The sequence below is a fragment of the Ranitomeya imitator genome, chromosome 1, assembly GCF_032444005.1.
Source record: "Ranitomeya imitator isolate aRanImi1 chromosome 1, aRanImi1.pri, whole genome shotgun sequence".
Lineage (NCBI taxonomy): Eukaryota > Metazoa > Chordata > Amphibia > Anura > Dendrobatidae > Ranitomeya > Ranitomeya imitator.
Genome location: NC_091282.1, coordinates 634,207,137 through 634,226,952, shown reverse-complemented (window position 1 = coordinate 634,226,952; position 19,816 = coordinate 634,207,137). Strand labels below are relative to the sequence as shown.

Below are 19,816 nucleotides of genomic sequence, written 5' to 3'. Positions count from 1 at the left end.
ATGTTGGCAGAGTCTTCGACCTCCTACGGGCAAACTCTCTTTATGCGAAGTTGGAGAAGTGTGTGTTTGAGCAGGAGTCCTTACCTTTCCTGGGCTATATCATCTCCGCCCAGGAATTGGCTATGGATCCTGCCAAGCTACAGGCTGTGATGGACTGGCAAGAGCCCCATTCTCTTAAAGCGGTGCAGCGCTTTATGGGGTTCATAAACTATTACCGCCAGTTCATTCCCCACTTCTCAACTCTGGTAGCTCCCTTGGTGGCCCTCACCAAGAAGGGAGCGAATCCCAAATTGTGGTCGGAAGAGGTCTCCAAGGCCTTCACTTCTATTAAGTCCCACTTTGCTAGCGCTCCCATCTTACATCGTCCCGACGTGGATAAGCCATTCCTAATGGAGGTGGATGCCTCGTCCGTTGGTGCTGGAGCAGTCCTCTATCAAAAGGATGCTCAAGGTCGGAAGCATCCATGCTTCTTCTTCTCTAAGACCTTCACGCCAGCGGAGAGAAACTACTCCATCGGGGACAGGGAGTTGCTAGCAATGAAGTTGGCCTTTTCGGAGTGGAGACACCTTCTGGAGGGTGCGCGGTTTCCCTTCCAAGTTTACACGGACCACAAAAATTTGGTCTATTTACAAACAGCCCAGCGGCTAAATTCTCGCCAGGCCAGATGGTCCCTGTTCTTCTCCCGGTTCCACTTTTCCCTTCATTATCTCACCGGGGAGAAGGATATCCGTGCTGACGCTCTCTCTCGCTCCCTTATGTCAACTGAGGAGGAGGAAGAGGAGCCTCGGCTTATTGTCCCTTCCGAGAGCCTGAGAACCGTAGCGCCGGTTTTGCTAGAGTCTGTGCCTCCGGGCAAGACTTTTGTGCCCATTAATTTGCGACCGGAGGTTCTCTCTTGGGCTCATTCATCCAGGGTGGGTGGACACTTTGGGACAAAGAGGACATCTGAGCTACTGGCGAGGACGTACTGGTAGCCACATATGGTCCGGGATGTCAGGGATTATATTCTGGCGTGTGTCTCCTGCGCCAAAAAGAAATCTCCGCGTCAAAGGCCAGCTGGGTTGCTCTATCCCTTGCCGGTGGCAGATAGGCCCTGGGAGATGGTCGGGATGGACTTTGTTGTGGGTTTACCCAAGTCTCGCGGCTGTACCATCATTTGGGTCATCACCGATCATTTCTCAAAAATGGTGCATTTGGTGCCGCTACCACGGTTACCTTCTGCACGGGCCTTGGCAGCGTTGTTCATCAAACACATCTTCCGCCTACATGGTATGCCTGACAAAATTGTCAGTGACCGGGGTCCCCAGTTTGCATCTCGGTTCTGGAGAGAGCTTTGTCGTCTTCTCAGTATTGAGTTGAATCTCTCTTCCGCTTATCATCCCGAGACGAATGGGTTGGTAGAGAGGGCCAACCAGACCTTGGTCACATACCTGCGACATTTTGTTTCAGCCAGGCAGGATGACTGGGCATCCTTGCTATAATGGGCAGAGTTTGCACTGAACAACGCCGTAGCCGACTCCACTGGACAAACCCCATTCCTCCTCAACTATGGTCAGCATCCACGGGTACCTGTGCCTATGCCCGTGTCTTCCGCCGACTCCAGGGTGGCAGACTGGGCTGTGGAGGCACGGGATATTTGGGACTGCACTCAGGATGCCATTCGGGCCTCTAAGGAGAGAATGAGGTCCTCCGCCGATGCTCATCGGCGCCCCGCTCCGACCTTTGCTCCTGGCGACTTGGTGTGGCTCTCCGCCCGTAACATCAGGCTGCGAGTTGAGTCCACTAAATTTGCTCCTCCCTACTTGGGTCCGTTCAAGGTCCTCGAGCAGGTTAATCCTGTGGTCTATCGTTTGGCCCTTCCGCCACGCCTGGGTATCACCGACACCTTTCATGTGTCCCTCTTGAAACCTGTGTATATGTCCCGGTTTTCCGAGTCATCTGCTGGGACATCGGGTTCGTCTACGGACGATTATGAGGTGAACGCTATTTTGGGGTGCAAGGTGATACGTGGCAAAAAATTTTATTTGGTGGACTGGAAGGGTTATGGCCCCGAGGACAGGTCCTGGGAGCCTGTTGAGCACATTCGGGCCCCGCAGCTCATTGCTGCCTTCGAACGTGGTGATGCCCAAGGAGGGGGGGGCCCTAGGAGGGGGGGTAATGTTAGGAGTCGAGTTTCCTCTGCTGCACTGGGGGAATCTCGATCCGTCTCCGCTGCGGTCTCCCATTCTTCTCCAGCCGCGGTGGAGTCTGCTCAGCAGGGACGTCGATCCCAGCGTCTCGCTCAGTCTGACTCTGTGCGAAGAGTTACTGCTGCTTTTCCTGCTTCTGCCATTGAAGCCAGTGCTGGGCAGCGGCGAGTGGACGTTTCTGGATCTAAGTCCTGCTTTTCTCTGTCTGAGCATGCCCAGGGCAGGATCTCCCGTTGGAGATCGAGGGTCACATGCTCAGGTATTGCAGCACATCCACAAAACTTCTGGAGCTGCTTCCTGTGCTGCTACTATATAAACTGCGCATGACCGCACGGCCATGCGCTAGTATTGTCTTGTAAATATGTGTGTGTGTTGTGAGTGAAAGTCGCTCTTTAAATAACCCTCCCTATTGAATGTCTGTTCACGGAAGGTGTATGTTTGCTATCTAGCGCCCGATTTATCCAACAGCACGAAACACACATTACAGCTACCAGTTGCTGTGTCCGCCAGTACGGCGCCGTGCGCTTGCTCTGCGCTTTCCTGACCCAAGCCTGGGTGGTTAGTGGCGTCCGTCAGTGCGGCACCGCACGCACTCTTGTGCCTTTATATTATTATTTATGTTCCTCTGACACACCCAGTTGCGGTGTTGTGCCAGCAAGTGTCTAATCGGACTTCAATCCTGTGTAGGGGTTGAGTCCGCTGACTTCTTGCTCGCGCTTTATGTGCGGTACTGCGGTCCTGTGACGCAACAGGATCGCTTCCTTCACGCAGGGTGAAGTTAACCCATGTGTGTATACTTAGTACCGCCATATAGTCCGTCTTACTAGCAGCAGGGTCTTTTACCTGCATGGTGGACCTCGGACTGCGAACGCACCTAGTTTCTTATTATCTATACTTAGTGCGTTCCGCCGGTCCTTAACATCATATTGAGGAAATTTTACTGCTATCATAAAGTACAATATTTCACAAGAAAACAGTCTCAGAATCAATGGGATCCACTGAAGCGTTCCAGAGTTATTACCTCATAAAGGGACAGTGGTCAGAATTGTAAAAATTGGCCGGGTCAGAAATGTGAAAACAGGTTGGGTCTTGAAGGGGTTAATATGCATAAATAGAAGGAATTAAGAAGATTTTTGTGGCCCTGCACAATCAAGTGTTAATGATTTCTGTAAACTAGACCTGTTATCTTTTACATCTAAGAGATATCATAAAAAAAATTTGCATAACTGAATGATATAATGAAACTCCCTTTTAAATAAATAGCAATATATTTATTATATGAGACTTTAAAGTATATAAAGACAAGGCATTTAAACAATCTAACACAAGAGGAAGCAACGCTGGAAGAAAGGTAGCTATTCATTAACACAAATTTAGAAAAAGAAATCAAGATTTTAATTTTTTATTATGTTGTTTCTTTTTTTTATATTTTACTAATCTCATTTTTTTTAACATTTACTAGAAAATCACTTCCAAAGTCTGGCATTATATTAAAGATGAGGTAAGTTCTCTGCTTTGTTGCTATTGCTGAGATAGAAAGATGTATGAAGATTACACTCCCTGACAGAAGTTATCTCGTTTATCCATGTTATGTAAATAAAAGCTTATAACCTGAGGTTAAATTCATCCATTGGTTGTATAAATTATTCTTTTGAAAGCTGAAACCCTCCAAAATGTGGTTTAGGCTAAGAAAATAAATTGGCATCAATGCAGAAATATTGATCAGTTAATGGACATGGTCAGATTTTGGCAAGACAAAAGTTTTGTCGCCTGGTCATATAATGCAACCAATTCTAGTTTACATCCTCACCTGTGCTCAGTAAATGATCGGTTAATTAGTGTGTGTTCTGCAAGAAAGCTGTCTCACAAATTACCATCAAGGAGAGGCGGTTACCCTATAAGTGAGTGTTTGATATTTTAAAGGGAATCTGTCACCTCAAAAATACGACCTGTTTTTCTTACCTTTCAGGTTACATCGGGGGCCTATTTACAGCATTACAGAATGCTGTAGATAATGCTGTAGATAAGCCACTGATGCCGGTGGCCTTTGCTCATATACGATTTTTGGGGTGACAGATTCCCTTTAAGGACCCTTGCAACATGATCAGGGATAAATGCCAAGCCAGAAATTAATTTATAGAAAGCTTGTTTCTGGATATTTACCCCTCATCAGCAAAGAGCAGAGTCTATCTGGCTGGGTGTGATGTTCTTTAGTCTTTGTGGTGGAAGTACCGATTCTCTATCGTTAACGATATCGTTGCTTTTTGTGACGTAGCAACAATATCGTTAAGGAAATCGTTATGTGTGACAGCGACCAACGATCAGGCCCCTGCTGGGAGATCGTTGGTCGCTGAGGAAAGTCCAGAACTTTATTTCGTCACTGGATCTCCCGCTGACATCGCTGGATCGGCGTGTGTGACGCCGATCCAGCGATGTCTTCACTGGTAACCAGGGTAAACATCGGGTTATTAAGCGCAGGGCCGTGCTTAGTAACCCGATGTTTACCCTGGTTACCAGCGTAAACGTTAAAAAAACAAACACTACATACTTACCTACCGCTGTCTGTCCCCGGTGCTGTGCTTCTCTGCACTCCTCCTGCATCCTGTGTCAGCGCCAGCCAGCCGGAAAGCAGAGCAGTGACGTCACCGCTCTGCTTTCCGGCTGACCGGCGCTGACAGTGCAGAGGAAAGCACAGCGCCGGAGGACAGACAGCTGAAGGTAAGTATGTAGTGTTTGTTTTTTTAATGTTTACGCTGGTAACGAGGGTAAACATCGGGTTACTAAGTGCGGCCCTGCGCTTAGTAACCCAATGTTTACCCTGGTTACCAGGGACCTCGGGATCGTTGGTCGCTGGAGAGCTGTCTGTGTGACAGCTCTCCAGCGACCAAACAGCGACGCTGCAGCGATCGACATCGTTGTCGGTATCGCTGCAGCGTCGCTTAGTGTGACGGTACCTTAATGCTGAAAGTGATGAAGTGGAAATGTAAGAGGGAGGAAGTTCAATGTTATTAGGGTACTGAGTGTTAATTTCAAGCCCAATTTTGAATCGGTGGTCCTGCCTTGACCACTGAGATTTGTGGTAGTAACCCACATTTAGGAATAAGGAGGAAGTGAAAAGGTTTTTTAAGAGTCATATTGGGTCATTTTAAAGTGTAAAGATTAAAGCAGTGAAATAGGCTTACTTGCCAGCCATAGCCTCTTGAGTCTTTAGTTCATATTAGGTCTGGTGTAAATCAAATGTCCGATAATGGATATTGTTTTATAATGAAACTGTACAATTTGTCGGTCACACTATATATCACATGTACATTATTTTTTTCTAGAGAGGTGAAAAGCATAGTGCTGTTTCTTGTGATCCTTCATGAAAGCTTCTCACAGGGAAGTATGTAAAGTTCTATCAGAAATTTTATTACAATAACATAACAGATTCTGGGATTATTTTTATTAGACTACTATAGACCATTAAGTACATGTTTACACTTGGGTTTTATGTGATTTTCAACATTGTAGTGCATTAGATTAGAGCAAAAAGATTTGCAGGACCCTGGTCCAGGGACTACATCTGTGCCCTGTGACAAACAAACCATAGCACCTCAAACTTCCAACTACATGCTGTCTTCCCGGGCATCCTATTCTCCTTATTAGGCCCTGCAATGTCATGATGTTTACTATACAGGCAGAGGTGTATCTAGCCTTTCCTGCACCCGGGGCAAAGGATCAGTTTTGGCGCCTTCCCCCTCCCCCCCCATTTGAACCATAACTCTATTGAAACTGTATGACCAAGCCAAGGTACATTCCTGTAAATTTATGGGCCATACTGTCCAGATTTGTGCCCCCATAATGTCCAGATTTGTGCCCCCATACCGTTCTGATTTGTTGTGCCCCCTTAATGTCCTGATTTCTGCCCCATCCGCATCCCCCCATATCATGATATGTTCCCTCAGTCTTTCATTCAGCTGCCCCCCCTGGCTCAGGCTTTGCCTTTGCTTCACAGTCCTCAGACTCACAAGTGACACATACCCATTTTGCGTTGTTGCCCCTGGCCGCTGCTCCCTCCCCCTCCCCCTATCATGCATGCAGGCAGGCTCATTTCAAAGTTAATCATTCAGAAATGATTCTGAAAGTTCAGTGACTCGGTCGGTCGGTGTCTTCAAAGTTCAGACTTCAGCTCCATTACCCGGTCCCCGCGGCCGCGGTCTGGAGCACTTACCACCGGCACCGACGTTACTATCCAACGCAACACTACAGACCCGAACCGAACACTGGCGCAACGAATGAAGCAGCAGCCTGTCAAACGCTCAGTGACGTCAGCCGCTGCTGGCGCTTCCCTGATGCGGAAGTGCCAGCGGCGGTCAGCGCCTCTCAGCGGTTGTCAGGGGCGCAGGCACTGGCTTAAACTGAGAAGGGAAGGGACTGTCGTCTCACAAGGTAAGCCGTACTGGGTACTAGCGACGCGCAGCAGCAGCACTTTCTCTGAGCCGGCTGTCAATTTGACAGCCAGCTCAGAGAACAAACGGGATTATCTTACTGTGGGGGCAGCAGAATGCGCCGACGAGGAGCCTGGCTTGGACCGCCGCAATGCTGCATCATCAGGCGGCCCCGCTGGTGCCCCCCTGTCGGCCCGGCTGCCCCCCCGCCCCCCGGGATACGCCACTGTATACAGGGGCCTAATAGTCAGTCCTGCCAATCAAAATGCTCAAATCTGCAGTACAATAAAAGTTGGAATTATCCACCACACTAAAATGATACACACATCCCAGACTGCCGTTACTGTGTCCCCCTTCGGTCTGCTAGGTTGAACATATGGTGGGGGCATCATATAAGTGCTCCAGTTTTCAGCAATTTGAATGATCAACATAGAAAGTATACAGACAGGGGATTGTATTCAATATGACCTTATCTTATTTCACTGAAGACCTAATCCTATATGACCACTCCTTCTTTCCTTGAACACAAAATCTCGTATGGCTGATCTTTCTTTCTCCAAAAAACTAATCCAAAATGACTAATCCTTTTTTTCCAAAGACTGAATCTAATCCAATATGACAGTTCCATCTTTCGTAAAACACAGAATCCAGTCTAAATGTTCCTTCTTTCCCCGAAGACAGAGCCTAGGATGACCATTCTTTACATCTTTTTGCAAAGACTGAATCCAAAATGACTGTTCCTTCTTTCCTCGAAAACACAATCCAGTGTGACTGATCATACTTTCTTCAAAAGCAGAATCCAATAAAACTGATTTTTCTTTTTCAAAAAGGCTGAATACAATATGACTGTTCCATCTTTACATGAAGGCTGATTCTAGTCTGAATGTTTCATCTTTCCACATAGACAGTATTCAGTTTGACAGTTCTGTTTTTCCCCAAAGACAGAATCCAGAATGACCGTTACATCTTTTCCTGAAAATAGAATCCAATATGACCTTTTCTTCCATATTTCCCCAAAGACAGAATCCAGTCTGAATGTTCCCTTTTTCTCAGAAGACAGAATCCAGTATGACCGTTCATTCCAACTTTCCCCGATGGGTGAAATCAATATTACCATTCCTTCTTTCCTCAAAGGCACAATCCAGTATGACGGATTCTTCTTTTTTCAAAAGCCGAATTCAATGACTGATCCTTCTTTCCCAAAAGACAGAATCCAGTATGAATGTTACATCTTTCCCCCGCAGACTGAATCTAGTATGACTATTCGTTACATCTTTTCAATCCAATAAGATCCTTTTGTTCTGTCTTTCTGTGAAGACAGATTCCATTATGATGTGCCTTCTTTTCCGTAAGACAGAATCAAGTGTGACTGATCCTGACATTTTGACCAACGTGTGTGAGCCTCCCAATGAGATGGTGACCACTTTAAGTTGGAATCTTATAGTAAAGACTAGCTACTGAACCCGTTTTACGCCCGGGTGGTGAGCATTTATATTGGTATACTAGCTGAAGAGCCCGGCGTTGCCTGGGCATAGTAAACATCTGTGGTTAGTTATAGCACCTCACTTCTCTTATTTTCCCATCACGCCTCACATTTTCCCCCTCACATCTCTCATTTTCTCCCTTACACCTCTCATTTTCCCCCTCACTCCTTTTATTGTCCCCCTCACTCCTCTCATTCCCCCCTAACACTTGTCATTTCGACCTCACATCTGTCATTTTCCGATCACTCCACTATTTTCCCTCACTCCTCTCATTTTGCACTCACACCTTTTCATTTTCACCTCACACCCCTCATTTTCACCTCACACCTCTCATTTTCCCCTCAGTATATACATGTTTGTCATCTCCCTTATATATATATAGTATACACCTGTATATCATCTCCTGTATATAGTATATACCTGTATGTCATCTCCCCTGTAAATAGTATATACCTGCTGTGTCATCTCCTCCTGTATATTGTATATACCTATGTGTCATCTCCTCCTGTACATAGTATATACCTGTAAGTCATCTCTTCTGTATATACTATATACCTGTATGTCATCTCCTCCTATATATAGCATATACCTGTATGTCATCTCCTGTATATAGTATATACCTGTATGTCATCTCCCCTGTATATAGTATATACCTGCTGTATGTCATCTCCTCTATATACCTATGTGTCATCTCCTCTTTTATATAGTATATACCTGTATGTCATCTCCTCCTGTATATAGTATATACGTGTGTCATCTCCTCCTGTATATAGTATATACCGGTAAGTCATCTCCTCCTGTATATAGTACATACCTGTGTGGCATCTGCTCCTGTATGTAGTATATACCTGTGTGTCATCTCGTCCTGTATATAGTATGCACCTGTATGTCATCTCCTCCTGTATATAGTATATACCTGTGTGTCATTTCCCCCTGTATATAGTATATACCTGTGTCATCTCCCCTGTACATAGTATATATCTGTGTGTCATCTCCCCTGTATATAGTATATACCTGTGTGTCATCTCCCTTGTATATAGTATGTACCTGTATATCATCTCCCCTGTATATAGTATATACCAGTGTGTCATCTCCTCCTGTATATAGTATATACCTGTGTGTCATCTCCCCTGTGTATAGTATATATGTGTGTGTCATCTCCTGTATATCGTATATACCTGTATGTCATCTCCTCCTGTATATAGTATATACCTGTGTGTCATCTCCCCTGTATATAGTATATATGTGTGTGTCATCTCCCCTGTATATAGTATATACCTGTGTGTCATCTCCTCCTGTATATAGTATATACCTGGGTGTCCACCTTAGCAACTATACAGTATATACTCTTTGGCGCCATCGCTCTCACTCTTTAAGTCCCCCTTGTTCACATCTGGCAGCTGTCAATTTGCCTCCATCACTTTTCCTTCCACTTTTTCCCCATTATGTAGATAGGAGCAAAATTGTTTGGTGAATTGGAACGCGCGGGGTTAAAATTTCACCTCACAACATAGCCTATGACGCTCTCGGGGTCCAGACGTGACTGTGCAAAATTTTGTGGCTGTAGCTGCGACGGTGCAGATGCCAATCCCGGACATACACACATACACACACATTCAGCTTTATATATTAGATGGTCTCCATCCTGGTATGTGCTGCTTCCATCCTGCGCGCAAATCTTGTCATGTGCTGCTACCATCTTGTGCCCCCTTCCTGTCATGTGCAGCCCCCATCCTGCACCCCTTTCTTGTCATGTGCAGCCCCATCCTGCACCATCACCCTGTTTTGTGCGCCTCCATCTTGTCATGTGCTACTCTCTTCCTGTGCCCCCATCCTGTCATGTGCTCCCACCCTGCGCCCCAATTCTGGTATGTGCTGCCCCCATCCAGGTATGTGCTACTCCAATTTTGCACCCCTATCCTGTCATGTGGTGCTCTCATCCTGGGTCCCCATCCTGTCATCTAGTGCTCTCATCCTGCGTCCCCATCCTGTCATGTAGTGCTCTCATCCTGCGTCCCCATCCTGTCATGCTGCTCCCATCCTGGGCCCCCATTCTGTCATGTGCTGCTCCCATCCTGCTCCCCATTCTGTAATGTGCTGCTCCCATCCTGCACCCCATTCTGTCATGTGCTGCACCCATTCTGCGCCCCCAATCTGTCAACTCTATAGCATAAGGCAGCCCCCATAGGCAGACTCTGTAGTATAAGGCAGCCACCCACAGGCAGACTCTATAATATAAGGCAGCTCCCAATAGGCAGACTCTGTAAAAAAGACAGCACGCCATAGGCAGACTCTGTAGTATAAGACAGCACCCCATAGGCAGACTCTGTAGTATAAGGCAGCACCTCATAGGCAGACTCTGTAGTATAATGCAGCAGCACCCCCCCCCCCCACAGACAGACCCTGTAGTATAAGGCAGAATCCCCCCCACACTCAGACTCTGTAGTATAAGGCAGCACCCCCCACAGACAGACCCTGTAGTATAAGGCAGAATCCCCCCACAGGCAGACTCTGTAGTATAAGGCAGCACCCCCCCCCACAGGCAGACTCTGTAGTATAAGGCAGCACCCCCCACAGGCAGACTCTGTATATAAGGTAGCCCCCATAAAGAAAAACAATAAATAAATACTCACCTCTCTTCTTCCTGGTTCCTGGAAGACTCTATAGCAGTGTTTCTCAACTCCAGTCCTCAAGACCCACCAACAGATCTGTTTTCAGGATTTCCTTAGTATTGCCCAGGTGATGGAATTAATGCTTGAGCAGGTAATGAAATTATCACCTGTGCAATACTAAGGAAATCCTGAAAACATGACCTGTTGGTGGGTCTTGAGGACTGGAGTTGAGAAGCACTGCTATATAGCATAAGGCAGCCCCCATAGGCAGACTCTGTAACATAAGGCAACTCCCCATAGGCAGACCCTGTAGTATAAGGTAGCACCCCATAGGCAGACTCTGCAGTATAAGGCAGCACCCCATAAGCAGACCCTGTAGTATAAGACAGCACCCCATAGGCAGACCCTGTAGTATAAGACAGCATCCCACAGGCAGACTCTGTAGCATAATGCAGCACCCCATAGGCAGACTCTGTAGTATAAGGCAGCACCCCCTACAGACAGACCCTGTAGTATAAGGCAGAATCTCCCCCACAGGCAGTTTCTGTAGTATAAGGCAGCACCCCCCCACAGGCAGACTCTGTAGTATAAGGCAGCACCCCCCACAGGCAGACTCTGTATATAAGGTAGCCCCCATAAAGAAAAACAATAAATAAATACTCAACTCTCTTCTTTCTGGTTCCTGCGCTGCTCCCTGCTTCCGCTCACCTCCGGGCCACGAGCGCCGGGCTGTGACGTCGTCACACCCCCTGTGATCGTAACCCCTCTCTGATTCTCCCTGCTCTGCCGCAGAATGTAACTGCATCGGCGCACTGTGCACGCCAATGCAGTTACAGTAGAGTAGCTCCGGGTGGGCCCCCTCTGCCCCCCGGTAGCTACACTGCTGCCGGATGAGTAACTCTGTGGGGTCCAGACTGCACAGATGCGTCACGCTTGCGCAGTCTTTAACCCCTTCCCGACCTTTGACGCCACGTAGGCGTCATGAAAGTCGGTGCCAATCCGACCCATGACGCCTATGCGGCGTCATGGAAAGATCGCGTCCCTGCAGATCGGGTGAAAGGGTTAACTCCCATTTCACCCGATCTGCAGGGACAGGGGGAGTGGTAGTTTAGCCCAGGGGGGGTGGCTTCACCCCCTCGTGGCTACGATCGCTCTGATTGGCTGTTGAAAGTGAAACTGCCAATCAGAGCGATTTGTAATATTTCACCCATTATAACGGGTGAAATATTACAATCCAGCCATGGCCGATGCTGAAATATCATCGGCCATGGCTGGAAATACTAGTGTGCCCCCACCCCACCCCTCCGATCGCCCCCCCACCCCCCCGATCTGGCCGGTACACTGCTCCGGCTCCCCTCCGTCCTGTGCTCCGCTCCCCCCCCGTGCTCGTGCCCGCTCCCCCCGTGCTCCAATCACCCCCCCGTGCTCCAATCACCCCCCCTGCACTCCGATCCACCCCCCCCCGTGCTCCGTTCCACCCCCCCGTGCTCCATTCCAGCCCCCCCGTGCTCCGTTCCACGCCCCCCGCGCTCCGTTCCACCCCTCCCGCGCTCCGATTCCCCCCCCCGTGCTCCGATCCCCCCCCCGTGGTCCCCCCCCACCCTATCATACTTACCGATCCAGCCGTGGTCCCGTCCTTCTTCTCCCGGGCGCCGCCATCTTCCAAAATGGCGGGCGCATGCGCAGTGCGCCCGCCGAATCTGCCGGCCGGCAGATTCGTTCCAAAGTGCATTTTGATCACTGAGATATAATCTATCTCAGTGATCAAAATAAAAAAAATAATAAATGACCCCCCCCCCTTTGTCACCCCCATAGGTAGGGACAATAAAAAAATAAAGAAATTTTTTTTTTTCCACTGTTAGAATAGGGTTAGGGGTAGGGGTAGGGTTAGGGGTAGGGTTAGGGTTAGGGGTAGGGTTAGGGGTAGGGTTAGGGTTAGGGGTAGGGTTAGGGGTAGGGGTAGGGTTAGGGGTAGGGGTAGGGTTAGGGGTAGGGGTAGGGGTAGGGTTAGGGTTAGGGCTAGGGTTAGGGTTAGGAATGTGCACACGTATTCTGGTCCTCTGCGGATTTTTCCGCTGCGGATTTGATAAATCCGCAGTGCTAAACCGCTGCGGATTTATGGCGGATTTACCACGTTTTTTTCTGCGCATTTCACTGCGGTTTTACAATTGCGATTTTCTATTGGAGCAGTTGTAAAACCGCTGCCGAATCCGCACAAAGAAGTGACATGCTGCGGAATGTAAACCGCTGCGTTTCCGTGCAGTTTTTCCGCAGCATGTGTACAGCGATTTTTGTTTCCCATAGGTTTACATTGAACTGTAAACTCATGGGAAACTGCTGCGGATCCGCAGCGTTTTCCGCAGCGTGTGCACATACCTTTAGAATTAGGCTATGTGCACACGGTGCGGATTTGGCTGCGGATTCGCAGCAGTGTTCCATCAGGTTTACAGTACCATGTAAACATATGAAAAACCAAATCCGCTGTGCCCATGGTGCGGAAAATACCGCGCGGGAACGCTGCGTTGTATTTTCCGCAGCATGTCAATTCTTTGTGCGGATTCCGCAGCGTTTTACACCTGTTCCTCAATAGGAATCCGCAGGTGAAATCCGCACAAAAAACACTGGAAATCCGCGGAAAATCCGCAGGTAAAACACAGTGCCTTTTACCTGCAGATTTTTCAAAAATGGTGCGGAAATATCTCACACGAATCCGCAACGTGGGCACATAGCCTTAGGGTTAGGGTTGGAATTAGGGTTGTGGTTATGGTTAGGGGTGTGTTGGGGTTAGGGTTGTGGTTAGGGGTGTGTTGCTGTTAGGGCTGTGATTAGGGTTATGGCTACAGTTGGGATTAGGGTTAGGGGTGTGTTGGGGTTAGTGTTGGAGGTAGAATTGAGGGGTTACCACTGTTTAGGCACATCAGGGGTCTCCAAACGCAACATGGCGCCACCATTGATTCCAGCCAATCTCGTATTCAAAAAGTCAAATGGTGCTCCCTCACTTCCGAGCCCTGACGTGTGCCCAAACAGTGGTTTACCCCCACATATGGGGTACCAGCATACTCAGGACAAACTGCGCAACAATTACTGGGGTCCAATTTCTCCTGTTACCCTTGTGAATCTAAAAAAATGCTTGCTAAAACATAATTTTTGAGGAAAGAAAAATGATTTTTTATTTTCACGGCTCTGCGTTGTAAACGTCTGTGAAGCACTTGGGGGTTCAAAGTGCTCACCACATATCTAGATAAGTTCCTTGGGGGGTCTAGTTTCTAAAATGGGGTCACTTGTGGGGGGTTTCTACTGTTTAGGCACACCAGGGGCTCTGCAAACGCAACGTGACACCCGCAGACCATTCCATCAAAGTCTGCATTTCAAAAGTCACTACTTCCCTTCTGAGCCCCGACGTGTGCCCAAACAGTGGTTTACCCCCACATATGGGGTATCAGCGTACTCAGGAGAAACTGGACAACAACTTTTGGGGTCCAATTTCTCCTGTAACCCTTGGGAAAATAAAAAATTCTGGGCTAAATAATTATTTTTGAGGAAAGAAAACGTATTTATTATTTTCACGGCTCTGCATTATAAACTTCTATGAAGCACTTGGGGGTTCAAAGTGCTCACCACACATCTAGATAAGTTCCTTTCAGGGTCTAGTTTCCAAAATGGGGTCACTTGTGGGGGGTTTCTACTGTTTAGGCACATCAGGGGCTCTGCAAACGCAACGTGACGCCCGCAGAGCATTCCATCAAAGTCTGCATTTCAAAACGTCACTACTTCAATTCCAAGCCCCGGCATGTGCCCAAACAGTAGTTTACCCCCACATATGGGGTATCACCGTACTCAGGAGAAACTGGACAACAAATATTGGGGTCAAATTTCTCCTGTTACCCTTGGGAAAATTAAAAAATTCTGGGCTAAATAATTATTTTTGAGGAAAGAAAACGTATTTATTATTTTCACGGCTCTGCATTATAAACTTCTATGAAGCACTTGGGGGTTCAAAGTGCTCACCACACATCTAGATAAGTTCCTTTGGGGGTCTAGTTTCCAAAATGGGGTCACTTGTGGGGGGTTTCTACTGTTAAGCCACATCAGGGGCTCTGCAAACGCAACGTGACGCCCACAGAGCATTCCATCAAAGTCTGCATTTCAAAACGTCACTACTTCACTTCCGAGCCCCGGCATGTGCCCAAACAGTGGTTTACCCCCACATATGGGGTATCAGCGTACTCAGGAGAAACTGGACAACAACTTTTGGGGTCAAATTTCTCCTGTTACCCTTGGGAAAATAAAAAATTGCAGGCTAAAAGATCATTTTTGAGAAAATATTTTTTTTTTTTATTTTCATGGCTCTGCGTTATAAACTTCTGTGAAGCACTTGGGGGTTCAAAGTCCTCACCACACATCTAGATTAGTTCCTTTGGGGGTCTAGTTTCTAAAATGGTGTCATTTCTGGGGGATCTCCAATGTTTAGGCACACAGGGGCTCTCCAAACGTGACATGGTGTCCGCTAATGATTGGAGCTAATTTTCCATTTAAAAAGCCAAATGGCGTGCCATCCCTTCCGAGCCCTGCCGTGCGCCCAAACAGTGGTTTACCCCCACATATGGGGTATCAGCGTACTCAGGACAAACTGGACAACAATATTTGGGGTCCAATTTCTCCTATTATCCTTGGCAAAATAGGAAATTCCAGGCTAAAAAATCATTTTTGAGGAAAGAAAAATTATTTTTTATTTTCATGGCTCTGCGTTATAAACTTCTGTGAAGCACCTGGGGGTTTAAAGTGCTCAATATGCATCTAGATAAGTTCCTTGGGGGGTCTAGTTTCCAAAATGGGGTCACTTGTGGGGGAGCTCCAATGTTTAGGCACACAGGGGCTCTCCAAACGCGACATGGTGTCCGCTAACAATTGGAGCTAATTTTCCATTCAAAAAGTCAAATGGCACGCCTTCTCTTCCGAGCCCTGCCGAGTGCCCAAACAGTGGTTTACCCCCACATATGAGGTATCGGCGTACTCGGGAGAAATTGCCCAACAAATTTTATGATCCATTTTATCCTACTGCCCATGTGAAAATGAGAAAATTGAGGCGAAAAGAATTTTTTTGTGAAAAAAAATTACTTTTTCATTTTTACAGATCAATTTGTGAAGCACCTGAGGGTTTAAAGTGCTCACTAGGCATCTAAATTAGTTCCTTGGGGGGTCTAGTTTCCAAAATGGGGTCACTTGTGGGGGAGCGCCAATGTTTAGGCACACAGGAGCTATCCAAACGCGACATGGTGTCCGCTAACGATGGAAATAATTTTTCATTCAAAAAGTCAAATGGCGCTCCTTCCCTTCCGAGCCTTACCATGTGCCCAAACAGTGGTTTACCTCCACATGTGAGGTATTGGTGTACTCAGGAGAAATTGCCCAACACATTTTAGGATCCATTTTATCCTGTTGCCCATGTGAAAATGAAAAAATTGAGGCTAAAAGAATTTTTTTGTGAAAAAAAAGTACTTTTTCATTTTTACGGATCAATTTGTGAAGCACCTGGGGGTTCAAAGTGCTCACTATGCATCTAGATAAGTTCCTTGGGGCGTCTAGTTTCCAAAATGGGGTCACTTGTGGGGGAGCTCCAATTTTTAGGCACACGGGGGCTCTCCAAACGTGACATGGTGTCCGCTAAAGAGTGGAGCCAATTTTTGATTCAAAAAGTCAAATGGCGCTCCTTCCCTTCCAAGCCCTGCCGTGCGCCAAAACAGTGGTTTACCCCCACATATGAGGTATCAGCGTACTCAGGACAAATTGGACAACAACGTTCGTGGTTCAGTTTCTCCTTTTACCATTGGGAAAATAAAAAAATTGTTGCTAAAAGATAATTTTTGTGACTAAAAAGTTAAATGTTCATTTTTTCCTTCCATGTTGCTTCTGCTGCTGTGAAGCACCTGAAGGGTTAATAAACTTCTTGAATGTGGTTTTGAGTACCTTGAGGGGTGCAGTTTTTAGAATGGTGTCACTTTTGGGTATTTTCAGCCATATAGACCCCTCAAACTGACTTCAAATGTGAGGTGGTCCCTAAAAAAAATGGTTTTGTAAATTTCGTTGTAAAAATGACAAATCGCTGGTCGAATTTTAACCCTTATAACTTCCTAACAAAAAAAAATTTTGTTTCCAAAATTGTGCTGATGTAAAGTAAACATGTGGGAAATGTTATTTATTAACTATTTTGTGTCACATATCTCTCTGGTTTAACAGAATAAAAATTCAAAATGTGAAAATTGCGAAATTTTCAAAATTTTCGCCAAATTTCCGTGTTTATCACAAATAAATGCAGAATTTATTGACCTAAATTTACCACTAACATGAAGCCCAATATGTCACGAAAAAACAATCTCAGAACCGCTAGGATCCGTTGAAGCGTTCCTGAGTTATTACCTCATAAAGGGACACTGGTCAGAATTGCAAAAAACGGCAAGGTCTTTAAGGTCAAAATAGGCTGGGTCTTGAAGGGGTTAAAGGCTTCGGACAGAGTGATGCTCCTAGCATTATATTATAGATTCAGTTCTGAGGCCTAGGCCTCAAGTGACTGAAAAAGCATAGGATAATTTGTAAAGAGTCACAAGTTTTAAGCCAATACTTGTCATAATTACGATAATGTTTATGTTGATGATGGTAGTGAATTTCCTCGTAATTATTATATTATTACTCTCTTTTTTTTCTTTAGATGTGGGAAAAAATGTAATCCTATTTCCCTGGCAAACAGCTACTGACTACGTGATTCTGAAGCCAAGACTGTCTAGCGCCTTGAAACAACTTACCGTATGTCTGCGCTCCTACACTGAACTCAGCCGCCATTATGCCCTGTTCTCTATAGCCACCCCTGGTTCAAAAAATGATAACACATTTCTTATTTATTCGATGCCCCCAAATATAATATCTGTTACAGTCAATCAGGAAGATATTCGGTTCAAGGTGGATCCTGAGGTTCTAGACTGGAAGCATACTTGTGTCACTTGGGATTCTGTTACAGGACTGCTCCAACTGTGGATCAATGGAAAATGTTACCCTAAAAGAGTCACTAAAACCAGATCTCCCATTGGTCCCCAAATGAATGTCATCCTTGGGCAAGATCAGGACACTTATGGTGGTACATTTGAGGCAGTCCAGTCTTTTGTAGGTGAAATATGTGAGGTCAATATGTGGGATTTTGTTCTGTCGCCGGCAAAATTAACACAGTATTTCTATTTCTACGGTGATATAAATGGAAATATTATTACATCAAAAAATTATCAATATGAAAGAAGAGGAAATGCTAATGTTCTACAAAATGAATTCTGCTTCTCCTATCCTACATGATTGCCTGAATATATACTATTCATATTCACAATTGTGTCTAATGAATATATTCCAAAATCAAAATCATAATGATCAGTGTAATCATAAATTTTACACCTTCCAATGTTGTAACCTAAACTTTGCCCCATCTTTATCTAAACTCTTTCCCTTTTTATATAATATTTGCCTCCTCATTAGCTAAACTCTTCCCCTATTTAAATTATTCTCAATCCTTTTTTAAGTTTCGCCCCATCCTTATCTAAACTCTGCTCGCTCTATATTTAAACTTTTTTTCAATCTATATCTAAACTGTGTCCCATCTTTATATCAATTTTTCCCCCTCTTTATCTTAGCTATGTCCCTGGTGATCTGATCTCTTCCCCTTGTTTATCGAAACTATTTCCCTGTTTAACTAAAGTCTGCAAATTTATATAATTGGGCATTATAAACTTGTCCCCCTCTTTATCTAAACTATGTCCCTGTTTATCTAGACTCTCCCTCTTTATCTAGACTCTGCCCCTGTTTATACAAACTCTGTCCCTCTTTATCCAAACTCTGCCCCCTCTTTATCTTAAAGTCTGTTCCCTCTGTATTTAAAGGGAACCTGTCACCCCCCCAGGCGTTTGAAACTAAAAGAGCCACCTTGTGCAGCAGTAATGCTGCATTCTGACAAGGTGGCTCTTTTAGTTATTGGTGCTGTAAATGCAGAAATAATCGGTTTTGTAATTTGTCCTAAATATCTGTCTTCAGTCCTGGAGGCAGGCCTTTCCCCCCCTGCTGCAGACGCCACACAGCCGTCACTCAAGTCTTGTTTTGAAATCTGCCGGCGCCTGCGCTTTTGTCTTGCCTGGGGCAGGCGCAGTGAGCGCAGCCTGTCTGGGTCCGTGGCTGGGATTCCTGGGCATGCGCACTGCGGCCTGGGTGAGTGGCTTAGACACGCCGTGCGCATGCCCAGGAATCCCAGCCCCGCAATGTGAATAAATCAGAAGACACTGAGGGGCTGGGATTCACAAGCAGGGCGGCCGCACAGGCGCAGTCAGCGAGACTGCATATGAGGACAGACGGGCAGCGCTCACTGCGCCTGCCACAGGCAGGACAAAAGAGCGCAGGCGTCTGCAGATTTCAAAACAAACAGCGCCGAGGAGGCGGCGCTCGGCGCCAAGAAGACTTGAGTGATGGCTGTGAGGCGTCTGAAGCAGGGGGGGAAAGACCTGCCTCCAGGACTGAAGACAGGTATTTAGGACAAATTACAAAACTGATTATTTCTACATTTACAGCACCAATAACTAAAAGAGCCACCTTGTCAGAATGCAGCATTACTGCTGAACAAAAGGTGGCTCTTTTAGTTTCAAACGCCTGGGTAGGGTGACAGGTTCCCTTTAAACTATGTCCCTCTTTATCTTCACTTATCTTCACTCTTCTCCCTCAATATCTAAACTGTGCCCCCTCTTTATCTTCACTCTTCTCCCTCTTTATCAAAACTATGTCCCTGTTAATCTAAACCTCCTAATCTATATCTAAATTCTATCACCTCTTCAGCTAAACTCTTCCCAATCTTTAAACAAACTATGTCCCCTGTGCAACCAGTTTGCCTTCCTCAGTAAGTCAAATAACCCAGGTCTCTCTCTACAAAAGCAATACATAGTACAATAGAGAAGTTCGGAGGGAAAAGAGTTTTTTCCATGGCTCAGCTTTCAAGAGATCTTGAGTGTGGTCCATCATTTGTAGTAGGTACAATATGGCACAAGGAGTAAGAAAGGCATCATTACAGTAAAAGGTCCACGTTT

At 46.2% G+C, this 19,816-nt stretch overlaps 2 protein-coding genes across 2 annotated transcripts in view; one reads left to right on the top strand and one right to left on the bottom strand.

Annotated features, from left to right (window-relative positions):
* HORMAD1 (HORMA domain containing 1) overlaps window positions 1–19,816 on the bottom strand; it is a 206,266-nt gene that overhangs the window by 145,094 nt on the left and 41,356 nt on the right. The window lies entirely within an intron of this gene.
* On the top strand, window positions 3,656–18,606 carry LOC138657985 (jeltraxin-like). The gene is made up of 3 exons (XM_069745569.1): window positions 3,656–3,690; window positions 5,513–5,571; window positions 17,419–18,606. Exons 1-3 carry the CDS (start codon window positions 3,686–3,688, stop codon window positions 18,048–18,050), a joined length of 696 nt encoding a protein of 231 aa, XP_069601670.1. The 5' UTR covers window positions 3,656–3,685; the 3' UTR covers window positions 18,051–18,606.

Bases quoted from the DNA above. Each gene is read 5' to 3' on its own strand.
- LOC138657985 (XM_069745569.1), top strand. The intron at 5,572-17,418 runs GTATGTAAAGTT...TTTTTTCTTTAG, and splicing joins TGAAAGCTTCTCACAGGGAA to ATGTGGGAAAAAATGTAATC.